The following is a 20,781-nucleotide window of genomic DNA, read 5'->3' as shown; positions in this document are numbered from 1 at the left end:
GGGGCATGCTACAGGAGGCTGTCAGACTGTGAACAATAATATAGGAGTTGTTTGGAGACTTCAAGACATTACATGAGATTTCTAGAAATCACTGCTATAACAAGCCAATAGGGAAATGCAGATTAGTATCTGCAGGGGCCCCTAGGGCTGCACAAAATGTGCCACACAAAAAGAGCCACAGGTTGGACACCATGGGGTTGATTTACTAAAACAAGAGCAAAATCTGGTGCAGCTGTGCATGGTAGCCAATTGGCTTCTGCACCAGATTTTGCACATTCCATTTTTAGTAAATCAACCTTGTGTCTGGACAGTGAAGTCATGTGACTTGTAATATCACAACGGCAGAGGATCAGTCAACTGCCTCAACTATAGTTGGGACAATAGCTATGTGAAAAGACCAGAAGACTACACTTAATCTGAATACAATAAAGTTCAAAATTGGGCATACAATCTTGATTAGTTATTAAGACAAATGTATAAAGTGCTGGTAAGCGTATAAAAAAAAAAGCATTTTAAAAGCATGGAACCATGGTTACATGCTGTGGGTCACTACACTTTGGGCCTGATTTACAAAACCATAAGTGTTTTTAAGAAAGCAGCCAGATTGTTGTGGGGCCAGCCTGGAATGTGACCTTTAGGTACTAAGCTCAACAATGTGGTGCTTTACAGATTTGTGTCTACTGGTAAATTCACCACAGAGCGTGGTCTAAGTCCAGAGCCATGCCATGCCATGCCTCAACACTGACCCTATCTCCTGTAGAACCATTTTTAGTAGGCTGTGCAGGTTGAACACCAGATGCTACCTCATTACTTGGACCATCAAATGTGGTCAATTTCCTGTTTATTGCCAGTTTTGCTGCAGAAAGGGCAGTTATTCCTGAAGTATTGAGTACAGACATCCACTGGATTGGGTGTTGTGTGAGCGCTCTGTACTCTGATGCTGAGCATTGAAGAAGCACCTTCCTACTGTTTGCAAGAAACATGCAGGACTCTATTCATCCCTGCTGCATGCTTCCAGTGACTCGGTCACCTTCAGCTGCCTGAACCTACACCTGCTACCCAAGCAGCTGGGTTTGTATTCTTCCGAGTCTTAGCCTATGTACACTGAGTTATGTTACCTTCCGAATTGTGATACAATGTCTGATTGTAGACAAATAGGGAACAGTCTTGCTGTACCAGGTGCCTCCAACTCACATTCCACTAAGTGTTCTGGTGCTGCATTCAGTGTGCCCCCTGAGGTTCCTAGCACTAACCGCCTAGAATTTTGCTGGAGTCTGTCTTCCTTAGATCCATCAGGAATGGATGTTCCTTCTGCTTAACCCAAGGAGAATTTCACTGCAATCATGCAGGACTTTATGGGCCAAATAGTACTGATTGCTGACTTTCATGGCAGAAGCCATAAGCAGGCTACCATGCTATGCCTTTGCCTGCAGCATCTCTATATCAGTGTTTCTCAACTCCAGTCCTCAATTTGCCCCAACAGGTCATGTTTTCAGGATTTCCCTCAGATGAAATGGCTGTGGTAATTACTAAGGCAGTGAAACTGATCAACTCACCTGTGCAAAATAATGGAAAGCCTGAAAACATGACCTGTTGGGGTGCCTTGAGGACTGGAGTTGAGAAACACTGTTCTATGTGATCTGCCTGTAGCATTTGTCTTTAAGCCTTCAGACACTGATCCTATCTGACGCTGAGTCTGTAAAGTCCTTGACAAAAGAACCTACATCTGAGGAGTGCCTGTCTTCTGCTGTTAGTCCTGAACTATAAGAGACCATCTTATCTTTTATTAATGTGGTACGTAAAGACCCCAAAACTCAAACAGCCTGTAGCCTTTGCCAGTGCCATCCCAGTCTGGGCTTCTGAAGACCACCAAGACCTTTCCAAAGCACCCATTGTTTGAAGTATTCCTTTATAAAGACTGGGAAAATATATATTTGGTGGTTTTAAGTTATTTTCTGGCATTAAAAAAATGATTTTAGCATGTTTGTGAAAATTTCAAAATTGCCCAAGTAGGTAAGTGGTTAAAGGTATAGTGGAACCTTTTGAAAGACTAGCAACTTTTTTTTTTTTTATTTACCTTCTGACTCGGTTTGCGAGTGTTGTCTCGCAAAACGAGCAGGATTCAAGCCAATAGGGTGTGCAGTACCGCATTCGGCCAGAGGTGCGGGGGAGCCGGTGACACCCGGAACGGTTCAAAGCCGTTCGGAGATACTCCATTCCGGAGTATTTTCGAGCCTTTCCGAGTTCAGCCAAGCTGTCCCCGAGTATTTCCGAGGCTCTCTGGCCCCCCCACCACCTCTGGCCATATGCGGTATTGCATGCAATAGAAGTCACTGCGGAACTAATTTATCTTTGTTTCTATTGCCTTCTATGGGGAAACTCGCTTTGATATGCGAGTGGTTTGGATTACAATCATTCTCCTGGAACAGATTATGCTCGTAATCCAAGGTTCCACTGTAATTATAAATGTGGCACTTTGAGTGACGGTGCGCACCATCGTCCGCAAAGATTTGGGTAAGCGGAAGATGTGATCCTGGTTTGTGTCGCATAAGCTGCAAAACGAATGGAAACCTGTGGAGATTTCATTACCATGTGTGACCAAAATCCGTCCTTTCTGCAAACCATCATCACAGGGGATGAGACCTGGTGCTACCAGTTCGATTCGGAATCTAAGTGGCAAGCAATGAAATGGCATTCACTCCCCTTATCCGCCGCCTGCAGACTTCTTTCTGTTTCCCCGCTTGAAGAGCATCATGAAAGGCACATGTTTTGCAGATGTGGCGGCAATCCAAGACCGTGTGACCGTGGTTCTGCGATTGATTCCTTAAGAGACATTTGCTGACCATTCACTGTTTTTTTTTTGTTTTTGTTTTTGTTTTTTTTTAAGAAACACCTTGTATAGTGATCTGTTTTGCCCCCCAATTTTTTTTTCTTTTTTTTTAGGTTAAATTTATAGTGAAGATAATGAGCTTTATTATTAAGACTTCATCCTGCCGATAAATTGTCTGATAATGTAATATTTTTATAGAGTGTATTTTTGTTTGAGACCTAGCATCCATCGATTACTTTCAGCCAAATTGAACACCTTTGTGGAGATGTACAGTTTAAAGGGTAAGTTCCCCTTTGTACACTTTTTTTTTTTCTTCTAAATTCCAGCTCCCCTATGCACCAATGTAGCATTCATGTACTTATTTTTGTAAAAAAAAAAATCAAAAAGCTTTCCTTTAAATCTACATTCACTTACTTTTCTTGTCCTAATCCATGTTTCCACTAGTAATGTCTTTCTTCCTTACAGACTGTAGGTCAGGGATATGCAATTAGTGGACCTCCAGCTGTTGCAAAACTAAAAGTCCAATCATGCCTCTGCCTCTGGGTGTCATGCTTGTGGCTGTCAGAGTCTTGCTATGCCTCATGGGAATTGTAGTTCTGCAACAGCTGGAGGTTCGCTAATTGCATATCCCTGCTGTAGGTCATGATACAGGAATGAGTTGACCAGATGACTTCATTAACACACACCCTGCATCATCCACCTTCTCATTCCCAGCTGCATGTTTCATTTAAACTGAAATGTAATCAGTGATCACCCATCTCACTAAATACACAATCAGACTGTATAGTGTATGGCCATGTTTATACACTTATAATTACTCGTTGCGCTTTCAGTGCCATTAATTCTTAATGGCACACTAAACACAGAAGCAAACACATATTTTGCCATGTGAAAGAATGAGGGGCAAATGCTGCAAAACGCACAGTAAAAAAACACGCAACCACCAAAATGTCCCATTACCAGATGTAGTGCAGCCAAATGAAATCAACAGGCTCCCCTATGTGTGTCACAGGAAAAGCGAGACACAAAATGTGCGCTCCCACTATGCTAGAAAGTGAAATTGGTGTGATAACACGAGAACAATGAGGCTCCATTCACATCTGTGCCTTTCCTTGCATTTCAGAAATGCCCTGCACCAAAAATCACAGTAAAAAACGCTCTAAGTGCCACTCTAAAAAAAAAAAAAAAAAAATTCTGAAGCTTCTTTGGGGCGATTGCTGTGTGTAGCACCATTCAGGTGGATGGGCTGCCCTATGTGTGATGAGTGAAAATGCTCCAAACTGCCTCATCTCTCCCCTTCCCTACAAAAAAACACATGTGGGAATGCGAGTTCCCGCTATGCGGAGTTGTGAACGGGGCTTACACTATGTAATCTGATTGTATATTTAGTGAGAAGGGTGATCACTGAATTGATTGCATTGGGTGGGTGGATGATGCAGGGTGTGTGCTAATGAGGTCAGCTGGTCAACTCCTTCCTGTGTCATGATCTCTAGTCTGTGAGGAAGAAAGACATTACTAATGGAAACGTGGATATAGACAAGAAAAGTAAGTGACTGAAGATTTAATGGAAAGCTTTGATATGTTTGCAAAAAAAGTACATGAATGCTATATTGTTGCATAGGGGAGCTGACATTTAGGGGAAAAAAAAGGTGAACTTACCCTTTTAAATAGTATATAGAATGATATAGTGGAGTAAGCACTTGACATGGTAAAGTGTGTTGGTGGGCTCACCTCTTCTGCTGCATTGTATGTATTTTATTGAATTTCTAAACGAAAGAAGTTGATTTTTGCTGGAGTGGATCCTATTTCCCTGCATACATTTCAGTTGAGAGTTGGACTAGCACCTAGAATTCTGGCAGTTTGTAGTGGACGGACCAGGATCATTAATATACACCGTTCAGCCATAAGAATGTGACCACTGACAAGCAAAGTGAATAACATTGATTATCTTGTGACAATGGCACCTGAAAGTATATAGCAGGGATATGCAATTAGCGGACCTCCAGCTGTTGCAAAACTACCCAAAAAGTCCCATCATGCCTCTGGGTGTCATGCTTGTAGCTGTCAGAATCTTGTTATGCTTTATGGGATTTGTAGTTCTGCAACAGCTGGAGGTCCGCTAATTGCATATCCCTGATGTATAGGATATATTAGGCAGCAAGTGAACATGTCCCTGAAGTTGACGTGTTGAAAGTAGAATGGGCAACCATAAGGATTTGAGCAACTTTGATAAAGGCAAAATTTGTAATGGGTAGACGACTGGGTCATAGCAACTCCAAAATTGTAGCACTCATAGAATGTCCCTGGTCTGCAGTGGTCAGGACCAAAAGTCATCAAAAGATGGAAAACCAGTGAACCGTTTACAGGGTCATGGATGGCCAGGCCTCATTGATGCACGTGGGGAGTAAAAGCTTGCTGTGTAAATTACTGAAAGTTTGTGTTACTAAACCCAGAATCTGCATTCACTATATCTGGTCTACCACAGTATATGGAAATGCAATTATAGTAAATATAAATACCTTTCCGCATCAGCAGTATATAGAAGCCTTGTATCAGTTCCTAGTAAAGCTTGTGGGGGTTTTCATTCTCCCCTGATCCTCTGTCTAGACAGTGCTAATTGGCCCTGTGCTGATCACATGCATTCTCCCAAGAAAAAAAACTTTCTACCACTACACACCAAACTGAGCAATGTGCAGCCCATCCCATGGCTCTGTAAATATCAGGTACATTTTTTTGGAGACTTGATCAAACAGCCTTTATACACAATGCAGAGGATTAACCCCTTAGCTTCCAGTGAGTATAAGCATGGATTTACTGCATATACAGACTGATTTTACTGTTGTGCATTTAGTAATACTTTAATGCTGGTTCAGATGGAAAGGTGTCAGAGCACACAGTGAATCAGTTTGTTGCAGATGGAGCTGTGTAGCCGCAGACCAGTTAGGTTGCCCATGCTGACTCATGTCCACAGCTCAAAGTGCCTACAGTGGGCATGTGAGCATCAGAACTGGACCACAAAGCAATAGAAGAAGGTGGTCTGGTGGAGCACTTTTTTTTTTTTTTTTTTTAACATTTGGATGACCAGGTTTCACGTACCTGGGGAAGAGATGGCACCAGGAAGCAGACAAGGCAGTGTGAGTCTGTCTAGTTGAGTCTATGCCTCCATTGTTCCAGGCTGTTTTGGCAGCAAAAGGAGGGCCTGCTCATTGGGTGGGTGATCATAATGTTGTGGCTAATTGGTGTATATTTTTAGTGTCCAGATTGTTTTTAAATTTGAACACCAACAAATTTCTGCAAACTCATGGGTGAAGATCTCATTCTACAGGATTCAGCAGCTGAGAGTTCCCCTGCCAATTTCTCACCCCTGGACACAACAGAGAGGGCTGGAACATAAAGTTCTGCCCAAGACAAGATCCTCCACAGCAAACCCCAAAAGCTTTTGGTGAATATCTAAAATTGGGATGTGTAAGTGGTAATCAGAGGAATTTCCTGATATCAATCCACTGATGCCCAGAAATCACCACCCTGGTGAAATCCCTACTGAATTTCTGTATCTTCAGGAACTTGAGACCCTGGAGGTCCAGAATAGGTTAGCTATCTGTTTGGATTGGGAAACAAACAGGTTGAAAGCCATGAGACCTCTTTCTGAGAACCTGGAGGTCTGCGTCTTCTTGCAAAACTGGGATGTAGGGGCTTTTTGCTTACCATAGGAACTCTGTAGGTGTATACAGTATGTACTATGACATACTGAAGCAGAGCATGATCCCCTCCCTTTAGAGGCTGGGCCGCAGGGCAGTATTCCAACATAACGACCCCAAACACACTTCCAAGACAACCACTGCCTTGCTATAAAAAAAAAAAAGCTGAGGGTAAAGGTGATGGGACTGATCAAGCATGTCTCCAGACTTAAACCTTATTGAGCATCTGTGGGGCATCCTCAAATGGAAGGTGGAGGGGCGCAAAGTCTCTAACATCCACCAACTCCGTGATGTCATCATGGAAGAGGACTCCAGTGGCAACCTGTGAAGCTCTGGTGAACTCCATGTCCAAGTGGGTTAAGGCAGTGCGTGAAAATAATGGTGGCCACACAAAATATTGACACTTTGGGCCCAATTTGGACATTTTCACTTAGGGGTGTACTCACTTTTGTTGCCAGCAGTTTAGACATTAATGGCTGTGTGTTGAGTTATTTTGAGGGGACATCAAATTTACACCATTATACATGCTGTACACTCACTACTTTACATTGTAGCAAAGTGCCATTTCTTCAGTGTTGTCAGATGAAAAGATAATAAAATATTTACATAAATGTGAGTACTTTTGTGAGATACTGTTTGTTACAGACATTCCAAAATTTGTTCACAAAAACAGTGCAATTTGCAGATTCGTATCACATGCGATTCAATTCTGGTGCAGCATAAACAAAAAAAAGTATCCTGCACAATTTTGGTGCGATTCAAGCCATACAGAATGAATGGTTTAAATCACACTGCTGCAGAGTTGCACGTGATTTCCACATGGATACGGTGTGCTTCCTGTTCAAATTAGGGTTGTCATGATACCACTTTAAGACCGAGTACAAGTACCGATACTTTTTTTTTTTTTCATTTTTTTTTTTTTTTTTTTTTTTGTAGGGGAGGGGGTGGACGGAGTCTGTTTTTTATTTTAATTTTTATTCTTTTTTACAATTTTTTTTATTATTATTTATTGCAATACTTTTTTTTTAATCAGCCCTGTTAGGGGGCTTTGGTGAGATATCAGGGGTCTTAAGAGAGAAAGAGACCGAGGATAGAGATTCCCTAGATCCTTTCTCTGCAGCCTCAGCTGCACTGAAAATGGATGGAGAGAAGACAGCGGCTCCTCTCCATTCATAAACTGAGATATCATAATCACAGGTTACAATGTTTCAGTTATGTGAATGGACAGAGTGATAACTGACTCTGTTCATACAGAAAAGGAAGGCGGAGGACATGGAGAGGGACAAGGAGGAAGAAAGGAGGGGGACACCAGAACGGAGGGGGCATGAAGGGGGACTGTCAGTGGTAATCGTGTGTGGGGGAGTTACAAGCACCGGTCACTGGGGGGGGGGGGGGTTGGGGAGAAATCGCTATCAGGACAACCCTAGTTCAAATCAAATGCAGTTCCCACATCAGTGTGAACTGCAACTAAGAGCTTGGCAAATATACACTGGAGGTTGCAGAGCTGCTCCCATCAGACAGAAGGATGCCTTAATGAAGGCTCCTTATCTGTGGAGGTCTTTAAAGACCAGGGCCTCATTTCAGGGATTTATTCAAGTAGGAAATGGCCGTGACAACAGCTGAAGAACCCCTTATTTTTTTTTAAGAATTCCAATGGGAACACCTTCTCTGGGTGAACCCAATCCACATATACAACTTCATGCAAGTGACATCGCACTGGAAAATATTTGGTATTGTAGGATAATTGTTAGAGACCATATGGCCATCTTTATGCCTAGTTATTACACTACTCTGTCTGTAGCAATACATGGTCTCTTTATGCGGCAAACACAAGAGTGTTGAAACACAATTTATGATCTGCATAATGTGTGAAAGGCCTTGCCACAGGTGTCATTTCCAGAAAAGAACCATTGTCTAAGAATTCCTGAGAATAATGATTACCAAAATATAACCTCATTAGGCAATTATGCTACTATATTCAGGTGAGTAGAATTGTATTAGCAAATAGGAAGTTGGAGAAGTACTGTACGTTTGTGCCCAATTGGGGTATAGTGGGAGAGACTTTTGTTTGTAGATTATTCAGGTTATTTAAATCTGTCCAGCTATGCCCTGTGCAGGCCTTGCTGTATGTACATCATGTTGTAAGTGCCTCTGGCCAACACATTTCATCCTACTAAAGCTGGCCATGGATGGATCAAGTCCATATTCTTTAAAACGTAGGCATGATGGGACAAGTCCCTTTAAATGGGAGATTTTTTGGATAACACATTTGATTACCTAACATATTCAAGGTTGAATGATGGCCATCAGCACATATAGCAGAAGGGAAAAAAATATATATGTAAACTGAAGGTAAATATTGCAGCCAGGGCTGGTTTTGGTAATTGTTAATGGGCTATTTATTTTTGTACAAATAGGAGATTGGGAGCGTTAGTAGTGACAACTCGGCAGGGCTAATACCACTCTGTCCATTAACTGTTGTCTGTTGGCCTAAAGCAGGACCTAAGAAAGTGGATTTCTGGCAGATGAGATTTTTAAGCCAGAACATTAAATTTAGAAAGGCAATTGTACAAGCTCACTGCACAGCGTTATAATAAAAAAAATACAGTTTTGAAACACACAACCCAAAATAGGGATTGATTTTTTTAAAGGTTTAATTATGGATGTCGCTTTACAGTTTAATCTTTCTTGGCTGCAGCCTTTCTCATGGCAGCCAACACATTGCTGAGTTCTTCTCTCTTTCTCTTGGCCCGGATGTGAGTTCCAATCTGAAATGAAAAAATAAATAAATTGTAAAAGCTGTAAGGACTAAAATGGTCAGATTGTCAATGAATGGCATTTTTTTTTTTAAAAAGCTGCAAACTCAGACTATACTCAACAAAATTAAGATTTTTTTTGTCATACTTACCTGTAAAATCCTTTTCTTTGAATACATCATGGGACACAGAGTTATATTCATTACCTACTGGGTTATATTTCGTCTCCTGGTGAATGGACACTGGTAGACCAAAGGTCTTCGTACAGGAAGTGATCCCCTATATAACCCTTCCCATACAGGAAATACTTCAGTTTTGTAGCAAGCACTGAATCATCAAAAAAGAGGGGGTATCTCTGTGTCCCATGATGTACTCAAAGAAAAGGATTTTACAGGTAAGTATGACGAAAAAATCCTATTTTCTTATACATCATGGGACAGAGTCAGGCCAATATTAACCACTTCCCTACCCGCGTTATAGACATATGATGTCCACAGATGGGATCTCCCATCCTGGGTGGACGTCATATGACGGCTTCGGGTTCCCGGCCGTCTAGGGGACGCGCGCCCGCCGCGTTGCTCGGAACACCTGTGCGTGTGCCCGGCGGCCACGATGGCTGCCGGGCACCCGCGATTGCCCGTTAACTGGGCCGGACCGTGGATCTGTGTGTAAACACACAGATCCACGTCCTGTCAGTTGTGAGGAGAGCGATCTGTGTTCCTAGTACAGCGGAACACTGATCGGTCTCCTCCCCTTGTACGTCCCCGCCCCCTACAGTTAGAAGCATTCCCTAGGAAACACATTTAACCCCTTGTGTCCCCCTAGTGGTTAACCCCTTCACTGCCTGTCACATTTACACAGTAATCAATGCAATTTTATAGCATTGATCGCTGTATAAATGTGAATGGTCCCAAAAATGTGTCAAAAGTGTCCGATGTGTCCGCCATAATGTCGCAGTCACGAAAAAAAAAAAAAAAAATCGCGATCGCCGCTATTACTAGTAAAAATAATTTTTTTTTAAAAAATGCCATAAATCTATCCCGTATTTTGTAGACGCTATAACTTTTGCGCAAACCAATCAATATACACTTATTGCGATTTTTTTTACCAAAAATATGTAGAAGAATACATATCGGCCGAAACTGAGGAAAAAATGTTTTTGTTTTTTTTTTAAATTGGGATATTTATTATAGCAAAAAGTAAAAAATATTGTGTTTTTTTCAAAATTGTCGCTCTTCTTTTGTTTATAGCAGAAAAAATAAAAACCGCAGAGGTGATCAAATACCACCAAAAGAAAGCTCTATTTGTGGGAAAAAAAAGGTTTGGGTACAACGTCGCACGACTGTGCAAATGTCGTTTAAAGTGCAACATCGCAGAAAACAAAAAATTGGTCTGGGAAAGAAGGGGGTGAAAATGCCCTGTATTGAACCAGTTAATTACCTACTGGGATGTCCCAGAGCAATAGCCTTGAGGGGAGGGAGACACCCTGCCAAACAATAGCCATCAGAACTTATACGGCAGCCTGCAGTACACTACAGCCGAAAGCCGAATCCTCGACTGCTCGAACATCCACTTGATAAAATTTTGTGTATGCACTGAAGACCAGGTAGCAGCCTTACAAATCTGAGCCACAGATACCCGATGGAGAAAAACCCAGGAGGTTCCTACACCCCTGGTAGAATGAGCTCTCACCCTAAAAAGGAGGAGCTTTCTGTTTCAGACCGTAGGCCTGAATGAACAATTGGCAATGGAAGTCTTGGAAGCTGCCTGTCCCTTCTTGGGTCCTTTTGGTAAAACAAAAAAGGCGTCTGAACCTCAGATCTAGACAAGTAAACCTTGACTGCCTGGACAACGTCCAAGGAATGCAGTCGTCTCCATTCCACCGAACGAGGCTGAGAGGAAAAAAGAAGGCAAAATAATGTCTCGATTTAAATGAAAGGCTGACACCACTTTTGGCAAAAAAGGATGGAACAGGTCGTAACACAACCCTGTCGTGGTGAAGGATCAAATATGGTTCCCTGCACGAAAGGGCCGCCAACTCAGACAACCCTTCTAGCCGAGGTGATGGCCACCTTGCAGACACTGGTAAAAAAAAAAAAAAACTGAAGTACTTCCTGTATGGGAAGGGTTATACAGGGGATCACTTCCTGTCTGAAGACCTTTGGTCTACTAGTGTGCATTCACCTGGAGATGAAGTATAACCCAGTAGGTAATGAATAGTAGCCTGTGTCTCATGATGTATAAAAAAAATATAGGACTTTTTATTTACTTATTTTCTTAAGAGTCCATTGAGGGACACAGGAATTCAGTTAGACCCCTTTCACACTGGGGCGGTTTGCAGGCGGTATTGCGCTAAAAATACCGCCTGCAAACCGCCCCTAAACAGCCTCCGCTGTTTGTTCAGTGTGAAAGCCCGAGGGCTTTCACACTGAAGCGGTGCGCAGGTAGGGCGGTGAAAAAAGTCCTGCAAACCGCTTTTTAGGAGCGGTGTATTCACCGCTCCTGCCCATTGAAATCAATGGGACAGCGCGGCTATAGCCGCGCTGTACGAGGGATTTTAACCGTTTTTCGGCCGCCAGCGGGGGTTAAAACGGCACCGCTAGCGGCCGAATACAGCTACAAGAACGACGGTACAGCAGCGCTAAAAATAGCGCTGTTGTACCGCCGACGCCCCCACCGCCCCAGTGTGAAAGGGGCCTTACTGAGGTTGTACTGCCACCTACAAGAGGTGGGTAGGACAATGACAAACAGAAAATTGTAAGCCAGCCCCAGTCAAACTCTCCTCTACCAATCGTGCCTTAGTTTGTCATAAGCAGTACCATGAACTTAAACAGGAGTGGGACCTGTCTCTTCCTCAATAGACTCAATTGGAAATAAACTTTCAAGTAATGTGATGGAGCACGTTGAGAATTACTGCAATTGTGTGTTAGGCCCCTTTCACACAGAGCAGATCCGTTAGACAGACTGATTGCTCAGCGGGGGAATTGCTCCGTTGATCCCTGCTGAGCAGGCGGATGACAGGTCCGTGTCTCTGCTCACTGTGCAGAGACAGACCTGTCAGACCCTGCTCTCTATGGGGAGATCGGATGAAAACGGACCACCTGTCCATTTTCATCTGATCCGCTGGATGGATGGCGAACGTATCGGCACCCGTCTGTTTTGAGCGGATCTTGTCGGATCGGATGGCAGGCGGGTGTCAGCGGACACATGTTCGCTGACATCCGCCTGCCCATACAAGTCAATGGGTGGCCCGCTTGGATCAGCCTGAAAAACGGGCAGGCGGATCCGATCATGTGAAAGGTGCCTAAAGAGTGAGTGTGCCCTTGTGGTCAAAAAGTCTTGAGTGGACATAGGAGGTCCCAGAGGACAGGGCTTAGGACTCAGCCCCACCTGATGGAGCTGAGGAAGACTAAGAAGGCTCAATAACAATGGGAGTACAGGCACTGGTTCTACCAGTGCTGCAGCAGTATGGTGCCTCCTATCACTGACTGGCAGAAAAGAATGCATGTGCGACACTCCACCCAGCAGTGGAGGTGTTAACCCTTAATGTTAAACATTACCCCAGTGAAAGTGAAACTTGCAACGGCACCCAACATGCAGCTAGTGAGGCGATTTTCAATGCCTCAAGCCCAAACAGCCTTACTAAGCGAGTCTTCAGAGGCAGGGCAACACCTGAGGCTGTGTCATAGCTCTAGACCCAAATAGTGCACTGTGCTAATTTAATCAGTACATTAAGGTCTAGAAAGCTCCTCAATGCAAAGCCAGTGCCCAAAGATCACATTCCAGACTAGGCGCATATGCCCAATCCAGCAGGATCTGGGTAAAGCCTCAAAAAGCTAGGCTGAGGAAACAGCAATCAGGATAGCTGAAATTTAGAAAGGACTAAAGAAGCCAGCATAAAATACATTTTCCTTAGCATAGCTGAAGAAAAGATGTCCATTCTCCCAGGACACTAAAACTGAGGCATGCTGGATAAAGGAAGAGATATGCAAGGGACTGGCTTATGATTATTTTGTTTGTCTGTGTCCAATCACTGTAGTTCACACAGACACCTTGGGCTGCAGCTTGGGTAGGTTGGATTTAGGTGCATATCAGCTCCTGGATGTCTTTTAGTACAGATTTCCTATAAAGGCCATCTGTCAAAGCCCCTAGCCTTACTCCTGGGCTACATATAAATTCAAGGAAATTATTGCATTTTAGTAAAAATGAGATTTAGTTTCTCTACTCTTCTCCTGGATAAAAGCATGCATTCCTAGCAGTTTCCACCCAAAACTTCACAACTGTATTCTTCATGACAAGGATTACTGCACCATTTAAAACATAACCCCATTAGATGTGTGACATGCACAGGTTAAGATAAATCTCTTACCCTTTTTTTGATGAATTTAAGAGCTCTTTTGTCCTTTGACACCTTGAGCAACTCCATGGCACGTCTTTCATATGGAGCAAAGCCACATACTTCACGGATCATGTCACGGACAAACTTGGTGTGCTTTGTCAGGCGCTGGAAGACAAATTATTGCAGACCTTATTAGACAGAATACTACTAAGCTGAAAACAAATATCAAAATGACCATTTATGAAACTGCTAAATTAAAATGGTTACCCATTGGCAGTAGGAAAAGCACAGGACTTGTCAGAAGGTTTAACAACTGGAAGGGCAATTTCATTCAGGGATCTGCAGCTGACTCAAGTTTAGGAATGAGCTTCAGGTTGAACATGCATTCAAATGCATTCCAAACAGGTGTATCCACAATTCGGCCAGTGCACCCATTCAAACCCCAGCTTCTGGTTTTAAACAAAGCAGCCAAGCTTCATACATAATGTTATTGGCCAATTATAGTCAAGGCAGGTCATCGTGATTGACAAGAATCTACATCTCTGGAGGACATGGTTGGCATTGAATACTCATCAGGGGGACATTGAATACTGTTTTTTACCCCAAATAAAGGACTTTGCCACTGAGACTTGTAACTTTTTTTTGGGAAGGAGTAATAAGAAAAAGTATAAAATGTTGGGATGACAACTGTACATGCTGACCATGTTTTATGTTAAACCTTAAAGAATAACTTCACCCTAAAGGGAAAGTTCTGCTTTATGGCCACCTCTACCGCATTTGGAATATTAAAATGGTTTTTGGGATCGGGTATTTCATTTTAAATATGTACCCGCTCCCACTTCCACTCAGATCACCTAAAAGATCCAAGTGGCAGTTCGAACCCCCCCCCTTTGCTCACAGCCTTCTGGGAGATGTCACAGGTCTCAGAAGGCTGTGAGACCGCTCACACATGCACAGTGGAAAGCTGGCAGCCAGCTTCCCACAGTAAACATGGCAGCGCTTGGCACCTGAAGACCAGCAGAGAGCCGGCCCGGTGAGCACAGCACTGGATCCTTGGATAGTTAAGTCCTAGGTAAGTGACTTAACCCTTTTCTCTCTATGGTGAAAAGCCTCCAGAAATGGCTACATTATGAAACATGGTCTAAAAGGTGGAGTTAGGCTTCACAAAAGGAACTTCCCTGGTTTCCAAAAACACAACACACATACTTTGATGAGTCTACATTTCACAGGAAATATAAGCTGGCAGATATACTATAGGGGAAGCAACTTGGAGGGAAAAAATAAAAGGGGCACATCTGATGGTCAGGATTCTACTTGAGCTTTAACTAAAAGTGAGTTCTTCTGTAGTCTAGCTTGTCCAAGGGAAATAGTCACATAGCTACATTAAAAAACCTTCGCTAGCAGGCCTAGACTTCAAATAGTCCAGCGATTATATACTGCAAAAAAGAAATTTAGGTTATATGGGCACAGTCATCTCCCCAGACTAATGCTTTCACTCACCAAGCATCTGCACCTGAAGTCAGCCCATCACCTTATATATGCCTCTGCCACAACACTACTCAGTTTCAGCAATGGAGACAAGGATACAAGTCTGCCTTTTTGCCTGCATGTGCAGGAGGTCTTTATTCATCTTACACCACATGAAAATGCTTGTTTTTCACAATCATGGAACATTGAATTTTTCTACCATCCAAGCAAAGTGTAACCAAACCCAAAAAGGAGACTGTAATTTATATACTCACCCCTCTCCTGCGAGAGTGTCTAGGCTTGGAAACATTCTTGGTCACTGGATGGCCTTTACTAAGGCCTACAGCCATTGGGTATCTGATAGCCATTCTGCGGATAAAGAAACATATTTTAGTTTTCACATAAGCGATATAAAAACACAGAATCCCTGACTTTTACAACAAGTCAATGTCACACAAAAATGGCTTACCAACATTGCAAGTGTATCCATGTAACCAACCAATCTGATGTATTCCCAAAACATACCAGATCCAGTTGACAAACTCTACCAGCACTAAAGCCAGCCATAGACTGAGCAAATTTATTTACTGTAACCAGACATGTGTTACCAGGGGAATCCATCCCCACCAAGAGAAGACAGTGATTTTTGCTAGTGGCTTTAACAGCCACCTGCAATAATCACATGTAAAATTCAGTAGGATGGTTGTACCAAAGTTGATTGATCAACTTGGGTGCATTCAGCCTGACTATACATGGTTCAAATCTTGGCTGGTTCCGGGAGATATCCTCCCTGTTGGTACATTGTATTCTAACAGCTGCAACTGCTGATGTCAAAATACACTGATCAGTGGCTGCAGCCTCCGATCAAGAACATTTTCCCCTAACAGCGGAACGCTGATCAAAAGTCGCCCAGTTCCACAGCGACACCCGTCCTGTTCTGCTTCACTTCAGTAGGGGATCTGTTCACAAATCCCCTGCTGAACAGATTGGACATCATGGCCTGTGTGAACGGACTCTTGGGAGTCCATTAACACCAGTCCCCAGCTGTTTCCTGTGCAAGCTGGTGTCAACTGTGTACCAGCGGTGAGAAGTGTAGTAATGTGCTGTGTTAACATGTTGCACGGTTTACTTTTGTTCTGTTTTTTTACACTTTGAGTGTGTACAATGATACCAGTCATTTACCGACAGGGGTGCTTACAATGATCAGCGTATATATTCATGTAAAACTTTTATATCCTAAAAAAAAACTGCTTCGTTAAAGAATAATGCCACTTTTGGGTGTTTTATGTACATTGTAGGGATTTTAACAAACCTTGTTGCAGATTCCTATCTTTTATTAGTCTGAAGAAATCCCTGTGCGTTTCTCTGTGCTGAGCGAGTCTAATGGGAGTGCTTTCATAATCAACCAGCTGCTGCAGTTTTAGGGCTCTAATGAGGAAAATTGCTAGGTCTGCATTCCTTTAGACGTGATTTGCTATTGGGAGTATCTTCCCAAAAATTAAATTTTTGTTGCAGGTGATGCCAAAAATCTGACTTGTATTTTAGTGTAGACTTCTGGGAAAATCAGTGAGCCAATTACACTAGGAAATTACATATCTGAATCTAAATCTTTTAGTGCACCCAACTACCTTCTCCCCACATTGACAATGCCAATGTCCAATGGTGTCTCTGTTGCTCCGCCATCCAGAGTGGAGACACTCTGTATATTGTTGAAGAACTACAGGACCTTGCCCATCTGTTACAGGCAAAAGGGAGTACCCAATAATCCTGTCCTGATACAGTGATCAGTGAGCGTTGTCATCCTAAGACCCCTTTCACACTTGTGCAACTTCAAAGTCACGCGATGCAGCCGCGATTTGGGATCAGTACTACTTTATATGACTTTACAGGGTTGGGGTTTACAAATGCTTTGACCCTCAGCTTGTGCTTACAAAGTCGTACTGAAATCGTCTCTATTATTCAGGTACGATTTGCATGCTACTTGAGGGTTTAACATTGAGGTCTATGGGCATCAACTCGCATGGAAGTTGGACCAAAATAGTGCAGGGACTACTTTGAAGTCGTGCCAATATAAATGGTAGTCATTGAAAATCATGGAGAATGACTTGTCATGCGATTTTGCAGTCCAAAATCGTGGGACAAGTCGTATAAGTGTGAAAGGGGCCTAAGGCTTATTAAAAGGGGGCTCCCAGATTGCGATAAGCCCCCCGCCCGCAGACCCCCGACAACCAATGGCCAGGGTTGTCGGGAAGGGGCCCTTGTCCTCATCAACATGGGGGCCAGGTGCTTCGGGGTGGGGGGGCCGGGCCCCCCTGCCCCAAAGCACCCACCCCCCACGTCGCTCGTAGCCACCCCCTTTCCTGACCGGCCAAGCTGGTGCTTGGATAAGGGTCTGGTATGGATTTTGGGGGAGACCCCACGCCGTTTTTTCGGCATGGGGGTTCCCCTTAAAATCCATACCAGACCAAAGGGCCCGGTATGCTCATGAAGGGGGAACCCATGCCGTTTTCAAAAAAAAAAAAAGAAAAAAATTGGCGTGGGGTTCCCCCTAATTATTTGGTAATCAAAGTCGCACTTCAAGTCGTGGGGAAAAGTCGGATTCACAGTCGTATAATTGTCCTGTCAAAATAGCGGCCGTGAAATCGCAGCAGAATCGTGCAACTTTGGAGTAGCACAAGTGTGAAAGGGGCCTAAGACAGGAAATGTAGTAGTGGCAGAATCACCAAATGAAAATAAATAGAAGCGGGGGTAAAGGTGTACACATTAAAACAAATGCAGTTTTTAGCTTAAAATGGTTCTAAAGGTAGGTTTACTACCTTGGCATTCTATGCAATATGGTAAAAAAAAAAAAAAAAAAAACGTATGCACGTGCCTCCCCCCTTACTAGACACACAGCCGGCTCAGGAGCGAGAACGTCTGGGGGACCACAGAAGGTGAGGCTCGGGGCTTCTCTGTGCAAAACCATTGCACAGAGCAGGTACGTAGAACACATTTTAAAATAAAAATTGTGCCTTTAACCACTTAAGCCCCGGACCATTTGGCTGGCCAAAGACCAGAGCACTTTTTGCGAATTGGCACTGCGTCGCTTTAACTGACAATTGCGCGGTCGTGCGACGTGGCTCCCAAACAAAATTTACGTCTTTTTTTCCCACAAATAGAGCTTTCTTTTGGTGGTATTTGATCGCCTCTGCCTTTTTAATTTTTTGTGCTATAAACAAAAAAATGCAACAATTTTGAAAAAAAAAAAAAAAAAAAAAAAAACAGCATTTACTTTTCGCTATAATAAATATCCCCAAAAAATATATAAAACATTTTTTTCCTTCAGTTTAGGCCGATACGTATTCTTCTACATATTTTTGGTAAAAAGAGAAAAAAAAAAAAAAAAAATAATCGCAATAAGCGTTTATTGATTGGTTTGCGCAAAAATTATAGCGTCTACAAAATAGGGGATAGTTTTATGGCATTTTTATTTTTTTACTAGCAATGGCGGCGATCAGTGATTTTTATCGTGACTGCGACATTATGGCAGACAGATCGGACACTTTTGGCGCTATTTTGGGACCATTCACATTTATACATCGATCAGTGCGATTAAAAATGCATTGATTACTGTGTAAATGTGACTGGCAGTGAAGGGGGTTAAGCGTGTTCTAGGGAGTGATGGGCTATGTGTGACACGACATTGATCACCGCTCCCGATTACAGGGAGCTGTGATCAGTGTCCTGTCATTAGGCAGAACGGGGAAATGCTTGTTTACATCAGCATTTCCCCGTTCGATGATTGCGGGTATCCCTGTGGACATTGAGTCGGCGGGACTCGCGATCACACTCACGGAGCTCGCGGCAGGGTCGTGCGCACGCGTCCACAAATTTAAAAGGGACCTACCTATACGCCCATTTGCCTGTCTGTGCCATTCTGCCGATGTAAATGTTAGTGCGGTGGTCGGCAAGCGGTTAAAATCACTACAATGCACTGTCTGCATTAAGGTAAAAAGCCCTTCAAAAGCAGCTCCCCCTAGGCCACATTTAAAGCGATTGTAAAGTCTCCTTCCTATAAAAACAACAATCATGTTATACTTACCTGCTCTTTTGCAGTGAGCCGGTAAGTATAACATGCAGCCCCCATCCTCTTCTCAGGTCCCTCCCTCCTGTTGAATTCCCCCACAGCAAACAGCTTGCCATGGGGGCACCCGAGCCAGACAGATCTGTGGCCCAGCCCCAACCCCGTCTCCTGATTGGCTGACAACAGCAGGAGCCAATGGCACCATTGCTGTGTCTCAGCCAATCAGGAGGGAGAGCCGAGACACTCACTGACATTGCTGGATAGAGATGGGGCTCAGGTATTAGAGGGGCTGCTGCACACAGGTTATGTTAATGCACAGAATGCATCAAGATAAAATAAACCTGACTTTACAACTCCTTTAAGCACTTACCTTAGCCCATCTGCAGCAGCTCTTCTCCCCTCACAAGAGACTGGGCAGCAGCTGAAGCCACTGGCTTCTGCTGCTGTCTATCAAATAAGGGGGAAACAAGACCAAGCTACACTGTGTGCTTCTACGGATGCACACAGTCCGGCTTTGGACTGAGCCTGCACAAGTGGCTTGCAATGGGGACACTTGGAGAAGAGGATATGGGCTGCTCTTTGCAAAACCATTACAGAGCAGGTAAGTAGAACAGACTTGTTATTAAAAGAAAAGAAAGCTTTACAATCATGTTAAGGAACTTCTTTTCCCAGAACACATTTGTAGCTGTGCTCCTCTAATTAAGCCTGTACTTGGAATATATAGGTCTCCATGTGTAACCTCCATGGGAAAATAACTGTTCCCCCGACATGCTGCTGCTCTTTTGGTCTCAGAAAGCTGTAATGAGGTCTGCCCTCCAGTCTACTAGTGAAGCCATTGGCCTAGTCTGGCAGGCAGCATGTTCAGGCGAGCTTTGTATTTGTACCATGCCTGCAGGACCCTGTCACCACCACCATCCCAGCATTGTCCGCTCTGCTACACTTTGCTATTATTCCTGATCTAACATCAACACACTGCGCCCATAATCACACGGCCTGACAGCCCAGTTCCCCTCCTCCACCTCCCGGTGTGATTTTAGCTGACCACACCGCGGATGGACGCGATACAACGTAGATTACAGTTGCCTCTTCCAGTCTCATACCTCTCTGCTCTGATGGCGTCCACACCGGAAGGAAGGAGCAAAACCGGAAGTTCCGTACTTTACAACGCTCCGTCTTCCTACGTACACTGTCGTAATGATGAAAGCAATGTGGGGGGGGGGGGGGAGTATAGTATGTAGTACGCAAGCGCGATAGCGAGTTCATGGTTCGTAGGCTACAACGCACGCGCGATTGATAAGACAAATTAGGGCGGCTGAATTTTACGCATGCGCGGCATATCGCCGCCTTATTTGGCACCCTGGGCTCAGGCAGTGTACTAGGTGGAGTTGCTCATTGCACATGGTTGTAGGTGCTGCTCTAGTGAGGGGAAGTAGAAGTGGAGGTTTTAGTGCTGGCAGAATGGGAAGAGAGATGGAGTCACGTTAAAAACACTTTCTATGCCTGTCCGCTCACCAAATGGTAATAGTTTTTACATCAAGGTATAAAACGGGCTCAGTGAGAAGAATGTAATTAACCTCTTCAGCCCCGGAAGATTTTACCCCCTTCCTGACCAGAGCACTTTTTGCGAT

At 43.7% G+C, this 20,781-nt stretch overlaps 1 protein-coding gene across 1 annotated transcript; it reads right to left on the bottom strand.

Annotated features, from left to right (window-relative positions):
- Window positions 1–9,164: 9,164 nt before the first annotated feature.
- RPL36 (ribosomal protein L36) lies at window positions 9,165–20,387 on the bottom strand. Its single transcript, XM_073598889.1, has 4 exons — window positions 20,254–20,387; window positions 15,366–15,459; window positions 13,654–13,788; window positions 9,165–9,296 (listed from the first exon to the last, which is right to left on the bottom strand). Exons 2-4 carry the CDS (start codon window positions 15,456–15,458, stop codon window positions 9,207–9,209), a joined length of 318 nt encoding a protein of 105 aa, XP_073454990.1. The 5' UTR covers window position 15,459; window positions 20,254–20,387; the 3' UTR covers window positions 9,165–9,206.
- Window positions 20,388–20,781: the final 394 nt, after the last annotated feature.

Source organism: Aquarana catesbeiana, linkage group LG01, assembly GCF_042186555.1.
Source record: "Aquarana catesbeiana isolate 2022-GZ linkage group LG01, ASM4218655v1, whole genome shotgun sequence".
Classification (NCBI taxonomy): domain Eukaryota; kingdom Metazoa; phylum Chordata; class Amphibia; order Anura; family Ranidae; genus Aquarana; species Aquarana catesbeiana.
This window is presented reverse-complemented; position numbering and strand designations above follow the sequence as displayed.

Coding starts and splice junctions, on each gene's coding strand:
- RPL36 (XM_073598889.1), bottom strand. CDS start 15,458: ATGGCTATCAGATACCCAATGGCTGTAGGCCTTAGTAAAGGCCATCCA. Junction 13,789..15,365: donor GACACTCTCGCAGGAGAGGG/GTGAGTATATAA, acceptor TTTGTCTTCCAG/CGCCTGACAAAGCACACCAA. Junction 9,297..13,653: donor TTAAATTCATCAAAAAAAGG/GTAAGAGATTTA, acceptor TTTTCATTTCAG/ATTGGAACTCACATCCGGGC.